The sequence below is a fragment of the Nuphar pumila genome, chromosome 13, assembly GCF_984573655.1.
Source record: "Nuphar pumila chromosome 13, dmNupPumi1.hap1.1, whole genome shotgun sequence".
NCBI lineage: Eukaryota > Viridiplantae > Streptophyta > Magnoliopsida > Nymphaeales > Nymphaeaceae > Nuphar > Nuphar pumila.
This window is the reverse complement of record NC_143261.1, coordinates 69217932-69228963: the sequence shown is the minus strand read 5'-3', so window position 1 is coordinate 69228963 and position 11032 is coordinate 69217932. Positions and strand designations below refer to the sequence as shown.

Genomic DNA, 11032 nt, shown 5'->3' with positions numbered 1-11032 from the left:
AAACACAAGCTAGCAGCCATTTGGTAGGTCTGATGAAGAGTGACAAGTATAGATTCCTGACACTGTTTCTCAAATCCTGAGTTGCTACCATCAGATTCCAGTGAACGAGTCGAACACCACATTATTGGACATCGAAACTGAAGGCCCATGATTCAGACAAAAATAGCTAGGCATACAGACGACCTAAGCCCTCAGCAGAGGATACACAAACTGCCAACATAGAAATGCTTAATAAGCAATCATCCTATGGGTTCAAGACTCCAGCCCGGATAAACCAACAGTTTCAGAATCAAGTTCACCAACAAAAGTGGGACCAAATGAAGCCACTCAGTTCCAACTTGGAACCAAATTAATAGGTTGCAAGTCTAGACAAGAACACCAAACACAATATCCATGGTTACACCAGGCAATAAACATCAGTGATACAGAAATTCATCTCTATCTGCGGTAGGAGATGAAAGGATAGAATGGAGAAATATTTAATTTGTAAGATACTGAAATGCTATAATTGGAAAAATACTAATTGACAACATGAAATCGTTGAGGTCCAAATTTACAGGGAGGAGAAAGAGTACCTGATCATTCTGGCTAAGACTGGATTAATACACATTCTGATATCACTAATGCAGGAAGTGACTGCACATAAATTTTAGTACAGCCGTAGTCCACCTCCGTCGTGCAACAATTGTAGCAGGCTGCAATTCTTTGAATTTCTGAAATAATAGCAACAGAAAGGGAAAAGAAAGGCTTAACACACCTTACCTTTCATGACCTTGAATTCAAGGACAGTCCTGTCTCCACTTTCTTGATTTCAAAAATGAGCATTCTCCACATCTTCAGCACAAACATTTCAGCCTCATCATCCAGAATAGATTGGAGCAGCTCTAGCATCTGAGAGGCTTTCACATGCTCTTTTGTACTGGATACAATATAATCAACCAGTGTGGCTTCTTCCTCTCCAAGAAATTCAGTTACCTTCTTTGAAATCCATGGTCTCATCCTCTCATGCAGCTCATGCTGTGGATAAGGCAAATGGTCATAACCATAGTATAAAAATCACAGTAACCAAAAAGCAAGCATTCAAACAAGTGATACACTGCGTGTGGCAGAAATAGAACCAATTATGTAATACTGGAACCTCCTTGAGAGACATCCACAGCGACTGGCAGTGTTCGGTCGCTAAGGGTAACTCATGATTTAACACAACTTGACGCTAAGAGTAACTCATGATTTAACACAATTTGACAACCTAAAACCACATATCCAGTGTCATCAGTGAAATGTATTTGACCTATTGCTAGCACATGTTTGTTTGTTGGCAAACTAGAACAAAAGACAACACATCAAGTTCGGTTAATGAAAACCGACTAGTCACTCCTCTGTCTTGAAACAAGCTCCTAGCTTGAAGAAGAACCATTTTACAGGGGTATTTTTATCTTTCTAGCAATACTGTTTTTTTTTTTTTTTGTGTTATACGCAGTTTACTATGGAACTCCGCCTGTGTAGTTATACACTGCCGGTCCCAAGCCCGGATAAAGGAGGAGGGTTGCGGTAGGCCTGTGACAGCCAGCATAAAAACTTTGTCATATCCTATGAAAATGAACCAATATGAGAATTTCGTTGGGGCGTTCCCTACTGAGCGACGCGCTGTACTCTCTAGGCCCGGAGGCAGTGATAAATGTGCAAGGGTTGCTAGGTCGTCGCCCAGAAGCGACGCGTCACACCGGCGCCCGGGTGTGGTGTCAAATAGGCAAGGGTTCCCTCACTTTGTTGGACGGGTGGGGGTAAAGAAGTTAGTCCAAGACCATAAAATTAGGTTAGCCACTTGGAACATAGGGTCTTTAACTGGTAAGTTGGTAGAGTTATTAGATGTTATGTGGAGGAGAAAGATTGATATTTTATGTCTTCAAGAGACCAAATGGGTAGGTGAGAAAGCTAAAGTGATAGAACCTTGGGGATATAAGATTTGGTATACAGGAATAAATAGGAATAGGAATGGAGTAGGGATTGTTACGAGTCGTCAGTTTATAGATAATGTAGTTGAGGTCCGTAGGAAGGGTGATAGAATTTTACTTATTAAATTAGTATTAGGTACGGATATTATTAATATTATTAGTGTTTATGCACCTCAAGTAGGTTTAGATGATTCCATTAAGCATCAATTTTGGGAAGATTTAAATGTAGTAGTACAAGAGACATCTTATGGAGAAAAGCTTTTCATCGGCGGTGACCTTAATGGACATGTAGGCATTAGTAGGGATGGATTTGAGAATATCCATGGAGGCTATGGTATAGGAAAAAGAAATGAAAGTGGAGAAAGGATTTTAGATTTTTGTTTGTCCTATGATATGATCTTAGCAAACACTTGGTTTAGGAAGAGGGAGTCTCACCTAGTAACATTTAAAAGTGGGGTTAATACGAGTCAGATAGATTTTTTCCTACTTAGAAAGAGAGATAGGGGTTGTTGCATCGATTATAAGGTTATACCAGGAGAAAGTGTAGCTACACAACATAGAGTCTTAATTTTAGATCTTAGAATTAGACAATGCCGCAAAAGGGATAGACATAGGATAGATCCTAGAATTAAGTGGTGGGCACTGAAAGGAGCTAAACAAGGAATGTTTGTAGAGCAGGTAGTTAAGGAAGTTGATTGGTGTCTCGAGGAGGATTCAGAATCAATGTGGAATAAGATAGCGGGTGGTATGAGAAAAGTAGCTAAGGAGGTATTGGGTGAGTCTAAAGGCGGTGCACCACTAGGTAAGGATACATCATGGTGGAACGAGGATGTCAAATTAGCTATTAAGGTTAAAAGAGAGTGTTATAGAAATCTAAGTAAGAGTCGTGATAATGAGAATTTGGAGAAGTATATGATAGCAAAGAAGGAAGCTAAAAAAGTTGTTCGAAACGCGAGGGCTAAGGTATATAAGGAGGTTTATGACAAGTTGGATACCAAAGAAGGCGAGAAGGATATTTATAGGCTTGCAAAGATGAGAGATAGGAAATCGAAGGATTTGGGTATGGTTAGATGTATCAAAGATGAAACGCAAAGGGTTTTAGTCAAAGATGAGGAGATTAAGGAGAGATGGAAAGATTATTTTGATAAGCTATTTAATGATAGTCATGCTCAAGATCTTGGAGACTTCTCCATTCCTTTTCATGAGATAAATCGTGACTTCATGCGCAAGATTCAAAAGAAAGAAATTGCAGAGGCTTTGAAGAAAATGAAATCAAGAAGGGCAGTTGGCCCAGATGGTATACCTATCGAGGCTTGGAAATGCTTGGGAGAGAAAGGTTTAGAATGGTTGACAAATCTTTTTAACTTGATTTGGCGAACAAATAAGATGCCTAATGAGTGGAGGAAGAGTACTTTGGTGCCTTTATATAAGAATAAGGGTGATATACAAGATTGCACAAACTATCGTGGTATAAAACTCATGAGTCATACTATGAAACTTTGGGAGAGGGTGATTGAGTCTAGGTTGAGGAAGGTTGTCATGATATCGGAGAATCAATTTGGTTTTATGCCTGAAGATCAACTATGGAAGCTATACATCTTCTTAGACAACTTATTGAAAGATATAGAGATAGGAACAAAGATTTGCATATGGTTTTTATTGATTTAGAGAAGGCATATGATAGAGTACCTAGGGACGTTCTCTGGTGGACAATGATGAAGAAAGGTGTTTCTCTCAAGTACATTAGTATAATTAAAGATATGTATGAAGGAGTAGTAACCAATGTCCGCACTTGTGGAGGGGTGACAACCAATTTTCCGATAACGGTTGGGTTACATCAAGGATCTGCTTTAAGCCCTTTCCTATTTGCGATAGTGATGGATGAGCTTACGAGATCAATTCAAGAAAATGTACCGTGGTGTATGTTGTTTGCTGATGATATTGTTTTGATTGATGAGTCTAGAGCTGGGGTTAATGCTAAGTTAGAATTATGGAGACAGACATTGGAAGCTAGAGGTTTTAAGTTGAGTAAGAGTAAGACTGAATATATGGAATGTCGGTTTAGTAAGCAACGAAGTAGTGATGGGAGTGTAGTGAAGCTTGGTGAGCAAGATATACCGGTGAATGATTATTTCAAATATTTGGGATCCATCATTCAAAAGTATGGAGAAATTGATGGAGATGTAAATCATAGGATAAAGGTTGGTGGATGAAATGGAAAAGTGCTACTGGAGTGCTGTGCGATCGTAGAATGCCATTGCGGTTGAAGGGAAAGTTTTATAGGACGACTATTAGACCCGCTTTACTATATGGTACGGAATGTTGGGCTGCCAAGAGACATCATATTCAAAAAATGAGTGTAGCTGAGATGCGGATGCTTAGATGGATGTGTGGAAATACAATAAAAGATAAGATTCGGAACGAAGAGATACGTAAGAAGGTAGGTGTTGCACCCATTGAAAATAAGATGCGAGAGAATCGTTTACGGTGGTTTGGACATATTCGGCGAAGGCCTAATGATGCTCCAGTTAGAAGGTTGGAGAAATGGGAAAATATATTAGTTAAAAGAGGTCGGGGTAGGCCTAGGAAGACTTGGATGGAGATGATAGGAAAGGATATGAATGCTTTGAACCTCACCGAGGACATGGCGTTGGATAGAAATGATTGGAGGAAAAGGATTCATTTGGAAGACCCAAAATGAATTTCTTTTTTGGTTCATATCGCTGACCCCAATTGTTTTGGGATGAAAGCGTAGTTGTTGTTGTTTGTTGTTGTAATATGGACAACTGCAACAGAGAATTCTTCTTCTTCTATACGCAGTTTATTATGGGTATTTTTCAGTTATTTGTATCCTTAAAACCTAATGAAATTAGATAGAACCCCCAATCCAATCAATAGAAATGAGAGTTCTTTCCTTAACAGTGTAGCCTTGTTTACTTCTTCCCTCTCTTAATCTCTTTTCTCCTTTCAATCTTCTTGTATGCTCTTCTATTGTCAGACGTAAACACCCTTCAACATACATAGTAGCATATTTTGTTAAGTGTTTATGAGTATAAAGAATAATCCTGCAATAAAACAGTATATTTCTCACCTTATCATATATTGCCCAATTTATGTCATAAGAAAATAGTTCCTCCTTTGTCTTTGGAATCATATCAATCAACTGTTTTGCATCCAAAAGCTTCTTATTTTCTGGAGTCTTCTTATCAAGGCCATGTTCACGATCCTTGTCTTTGTCATGACCCTTGCCACGGATTCTCCCCTTCATCTCCTCATCAGACCGGTCATTTTCCCTCTGGCTCAATCTATCATTTGCTCGCCTACCCTTTTCCCTTTCTGGTTATGACTTTTCTTCCTTGGTGTTGTTACTAGAAAGGCGTTTTGCAAACTCAGCAGCTGCAACTAAATTTGCAGATGACCCAGAAGCTGAAGGTTGGACTGCATGCAATTCCTCCATGGAGTAGTCAATGGGTACCAAAGGCCTCATCTTCTCTTTCTCAGCATCCTCATCATCCTCTTCCTGGAATACAGATGGCACAGCTGTACGCTTTCCTGAACCTACAAGTCCAAAACCCAGCTTCCGAGAAGGAGCATTACTGGTTTGCCTCATGTCTGAAGCAACAGCAGACCCCGCAGTTGTTTCATGACCTGATACAACGACATTGCTGATTCTTGAACCTACTATTGCCAAACATAAGAAGAAAATAAGTAAAGATTGACACAATAAAATTGAGCCTCCGAAAAAACCAATTAATTCAGAAACTGAAAAGATGTGTAGGTAAATGGCTGCAGGGGAGAGGCTGAATTTGCAGAGGATTAGAACCATACCTCCATTATTAACATCTCCAGCATCACTTTCATAATGCTGATCTCTGTCTCTGCCCTCCATGCCATTATCTTCTGCAGTATTCATGTCCTTTTCATTCCCATTTGATAACTCACTGAATGAAACTTTGAGCTCATCCTTTTTCTTCTGGTCTTCAATTGCTTTTCTATTAGTCTCAGCTATTTCCTCTTCCACTCTTAGCCTATCTTCCAAATCATCCGCCCTCTCACGTTGCCTCTTTCTTCTCCTCTCTTCATATGTGCTACCCCTGCGCCACCTTTTTCTTGAGTCGTCATCATCACTTTCATCTTCTTGATCTTTTATCTCCCTCCTGCGCTCCCGTTCCCTGTCCTTCTCCCTCTCTTTCTCATGCAACCATTGGTACTCTTTCTCTCTCTCTCTAGCTTCCCATTCTTTCACACGGTCTTTGTACAACCGCTCAGCCTCTCGGAGCTTATGTTCCCGCTCCCTCTCTCTCCTCACTCTCTCTCTTTCCCGCTCTCTCTCATACCTCTCTAGTTCTCGCTCCTTCTCTCGCCTCATGCCATGTTCGTGATCACTTTCTTTGCTCCTTTTATCATGTCTTCTCCCTTTATCAGAGGAGCTTGTTTCAAGCCTTTCATGCTCAGTGGAAGGCTTGTGTTCACTACTCATCTCATCATCATTTTTGTCTTCTGCAGCATCATAACCAAGAACAATGAGAACATTCACAATCTTCACAAGAATATAATATCAAATGCCACTGATATTTCACTGCTTAGTTTTTTGCCTTGAAAATACTCACCACTTTTCATGATGTCCACATCAGAATCCCCATCTCTTGACTTAGATGGCACTTCAGAGTTGGTCTTTCCAGAAACATCAGCAGCAGCTAGCACTGGAGGAGGGGGTGGAGGTCTATTCTTTGCCCTTTCGTCTAACATGGTTGTAAATTTCTCCAAAGCATCTCTATCGCCCTCTCTGTCTTCTTCAGTCACAATGCCAAATTTCTTAGCAGCATCTCCATCGGGCTTGTCAATCAAGTCGTCTTTCTCCTTCGATTCATCTGTTGAGGTGGGCTTAGGAGGTTCAGTCTTGTCAACACCAGGAGCCGTTTCCTCTTTCTCAGCATTTTCAGAACCTTCCTCCTTAAGTGTCCTTTGTCGCTCAATTTTCTTTTCAACATAACGCTCAAGGTAATCCCTTGTTGCTTGATTGACATTTAACTGAAAGGAAAAAAAGGCACACGAATGCCGGTGCGAAATGAATCACCAAATTTTTTAACTTTCAAGCCCTTGACAGAAAGAAGATACAGGATTATAGGATTATGTCACAGGATATGTGGCTTCATTAAAATGCATTAATGACATCTTCAAGTTTCTAACAGAATGCTAGTCATTCATTTAAAACAGATGCATAGAGAAAAATGATAAAAACCTGAGTGGAAAATAGAGAGAAATCCACTAGAGATACTTTAGGAGTACTGTTTGCGGATTTGATAGAACACACATTAGATATTGTTTAATATAGCTATGTGTTCTCATCTTAGAAAAGGGTAAATATTGGCTACTAATGAAGGTACGGAACTAATGAGCTACAAATCATAGGTGAAAGTTGTATCGACTCATTCTAACCACACAGATGTGTTCAGCATGGTTTGCTTGCAAAGGATCAAGCTTTGGATTGTGCTTTTGTGATATAAAAATGTGATCTTTTGAGTTATGAATTTTGACACATTGTGGGCCAATGATTTTTGGACCCCTTTAAAAACCTAATTACTTGTTATGATCACATGATTCAAAACAAGTTTCCTACTAAACAAACCATGTAGATCACATCCATAACATTTGATCTACAAAAAAATCAGTTCTTTTTGAAGAAAAAAGTGATTTCTACTCATTAGTTTTGTACCTTCATTAGTAGACAATATTTACCCATTAGAAAATTATCTTGTAAACTATGTGGGATCACTCTCTCCTATGTCACATAGATACTCCACTTCTACCCCATACTATGACCCCCTTTATCTCCCTCTATACACTATTTTTAACAGAAAACTTAAAAAAAGGGCCATGGGGCACATTTTGTTATCCAAACATGCCAAACAAATGGACAAATGGCAGATTAGTACAATATGTTCCATTACAGAAGTTATCATTATTCAAACTACCCATTATCAGAACTTATCGCAATATTTGGGTGTATCAAGGGACACCCTTAATTTTGATTCAATTTCATCCACCCATATAAAAATCACATCACATTTTATATAAAAATGAGTACAACTCTATATTTCAATCTAAATCGGCACTTGTACAACAAAGAGGAGGAGCATATATTCACACTTTAAGCAGACAACATTTTGCAAAGCAAAAGTATGAGAAATCCATCATTTTACAGTCTCAGACATACCACAAGTTCTTGTCCATCAACGTTAAGTTTAGACAGCAAGCGAAGTGCACGAAGGACCCCTTCTGCAGACTCAAATTCACAAAATCCAAACCCCTTAAGGGATCCAGTCGTGGGATCTTGAGCACGTTTCCAACTCTTAACAGGCCCACATAACTGTAAATTTTCATTGGAAAGCATTAGCTGGAAGCCTGAAATTACCAATTAAGAAGATCTGGAAAATATAGAGGAATACAAGAGCAAATCATAGAAACTTACACAAAGCAGAGACAACAGGAAATCATTTTCTACAGTTGTAGCTATCTTTCCAACATAAACTGTGGTTTGTGGCTTCTCTGCCAATGGAATAATTGGAATAGCTGGCCTGGCCACAGAACCAACCATTGGAGGCACTCCACGAATAGCTGGAACTGGTGGGCGTGACAATGGGGGGATTGGTCCAAATGATCCAGGTGGGCGTGGAGGGAAACTGGGTCGTACAACAGATGTGTATGGAGGAGGATAACGAGGAATTCCTGCAGACACAAAACCAGTAGCTACAGAAGCATGTCAGCATATTGGATACAGTGAAACAGAAAGTAGAGGTAACAAATTGAAACATATCAGTGTATCAGAAAGGGATAGAAAGAATGGTAAAACCTTTTCATGACTCCATTTTTATGCCATTTTCAAACAAAAGCGCAATTATATCAGTTGCACCGCATAAATACATCATGTATACCAACTAATTCAATAAGAGCATGGAACCAAGGGAATGGCGATACTCAATCAAATTATACATAGATTTGACTTACCTTATTTATCTTCTCGAACACCAAGCCCTACATTGTGGTATTGGGAATTCAAGAGACATGCAGAATCTCACCAAAGGTGTTGTGTTGGCATAACTGTAGAATATGAATGTCTTCTTACCTTTAAGCTCATTAAAATGTTTCCTTTTATATATAGAAAAATCAACATAGAAAGGAAAGCATAACAAAAGACAACAAATGGAAAAAAAATAACATAAGAGTAAATCAGGGTACCTTGGAATAAAAGGTGTAATCAGGACTCTCTAATATGATCAGCTGTAGTGCAAATCAAGAACCCATAAAGGTCAAAGCAACCTTACACCTATGTGAAGGTAACCTATTTGAAAAAAGCATATTACTTTTTGTATTCAAGGTTTTTGAGCATGATGGAAAATCTATGAATGAAACACCATCTAATTTTGCAAAAACAATGTTTCGATGCTACATGTTACATAGTCACAAGCATCCAATTCTACTTCACACTATCTTTTCTTTAAACAAAAAAGCAACAATAGTAAAACAAAAAATAAGTTCACGAATTATTGAAAGCCACTCAAGGCACATCATGTGGAAAATTTTAATCATACCAACGGAAAAGATGAAGCAGACTTTCATGTGGACTGCAAGAGGTATGCGGCCGAGCTCTCAGGATAAAAGGCTGTAGGAGGTAAGATTCCACCTTCAAATTGCATTGGTTGGCGCATATAACCTTTTCCATATAATCACTAACCAACATGATTCATATTCTATCCAAACTTCATACATGAAAAACAAAAATTGAAGAAGAAAACCTTTATTTATCACCATGAGCATAGCATGAAATTCTGATCCTCTAATACTGAAATCCAAACGAGCAGCACAAGCTTCGCTACGATTATGATTCTCAATATCAAGGATCAACGAGTATAACAAGCCATCATCAAGAAACGAATAGTAGCAACTGGATAAATGAACATTGTCCATTTGTTAATCTATGCATCTCTATAGTCGATATCCAGAAACCAGATTCTCTTGTGCACCAAGTTTCCAACAGCTTATCAAAACAAGAACCCACAACAAATTTTCTGATATTCTGAAATACCCATAATAGAAACGCCCATGAACTCGAAGGAAACAAGTGTCGCCCATCCTATAAACGAAAATCTAGGGACGACCCACTTTTAATTTCCAGCATTCTAAGGCATTTAACTGAAAACAATGAATACCCACAATAATTCAACAAGTTTACCAAGTACCCACCAGGCAGCATAGACGAAGGCAGCGGCATGGGCATGGGCATTGGCGCGGCGGGGTAACCGTTGGGAATCTGCGGGTACGGCTGCGGCGAAACCGGGTAACGGACGGACGACACCGAGACCGGAGGAACCACCGGAGATATCGAGGGGCCGACGCCGGGAGGTTGGATGGAAGGGTTGGGGATGAGAGAGAACTGAGGGGTACCGACCGGCATCGAAGGGAGCGGACGGAAAGAGGGGAAGGAGGGCGCAGGGGGGGCGGGAGCAGCCGGGGGAATGGTTCCGCTGGCCATGGGAGTAGGAGCAAAGGGTGAGGGTATGGGAAAGGAAGGAGAAGAAGAGGTGATGGTGGTGGTGGTGGTGGAGAAGGAGGAGGAAGAAGAAGGAGGAGGTAGAGGGTTTGATGAGGGAGGAGGATTTTGGTCGTTGGGATCTGGTTGGGGAAATGAAGAGTGGAGAGAGGGAGGGTTCTCTGGTGGTGGGGCGTCTGGCTTGGTCGTTGTGGTGGAGGAAGAAGAAGGGGAGGCGACAGCCATGGCAGAGAAGGGAGAAAGGTGAGTGCCTGAGGGGAAATTGGGTATAGTCACGAGTATTTATTTTGCCCTAACCCCATACCAGAGAGAGAGAGGGGGAGGGGGGGAGAGGGAGGGAGGGCAATGTCGCCAATGTGTTGGATCGGTTATAACCCTAACCTGACCCGAATCTTCTAAAGTCATGGTTTGGTTACAAGGAATGGGTCCATTAACTATCCGAGTTGAACACATGAGATGCGATTATTAAGTGGGCCGGATATAGTTTATTAAAATTTATGTCAAACTCGAGTCCGTTCGATTAAGA

General features: G+C 40.2%; 1 protein-coding gene across 5 annotated transcripts; it reads right to left on the bottom strand.

Moving 5' to 3' along the window:
• Positions 1 to 478: 478 nt before the first annotated feature.
• On the bottom strand, positions 479 to 10811 carry LOC149818622 (RNA-binding motif protein 25-like). 5 transcript variants are annotated; one of them, XM_089985196.1, is made up of 8 exons: positions 9195 to 10811; positions 8964 to 9056; positions 8428 to 8684; positions 8173 to 8325; positions 6566 to 6986; positions 5784 to 6455; positions 5047 to 5633; positions 479 to 1017 (listed from the first exon to the last, which is right to left on the bottom strand). In XM_089985196.1, the coding sequence occupies exons 3-7, from the start codon at positions 8551 to 8553 to the stop codon at positions 5296 to 5298; spliced, it is 1710 nt and encodes a 569-aa protein (XP_089841322.1). In that variant the 5' UTR covers positions 8554 to 8684; positions 8964 to 9056; positions 9195 to 10811; the 3' UTR covers positions 479 to 1017; positions 5047 to 5295. The 5 variants fall into 5 exon arrangements, with proteins under 5 accessions (XP_089841322.1, XP_089841318.1, XP_089841319.1 ...); XM_089985192.1 differs by lacking the exon at positions 8964 to 9056 and having other exon boundaries at positions 5047 to 5636; positions 8428 to 8705; positions 10200 to 10779; XM_089985193.1 differs by lacking the exon at positions 8964 to 9056 and having other exon boundaries at positions 8428 to 8705; positions 10200 to 10779.
• Between the last annotated feature and the right edge of the window lie 221 nt (positions 10812 to 11032).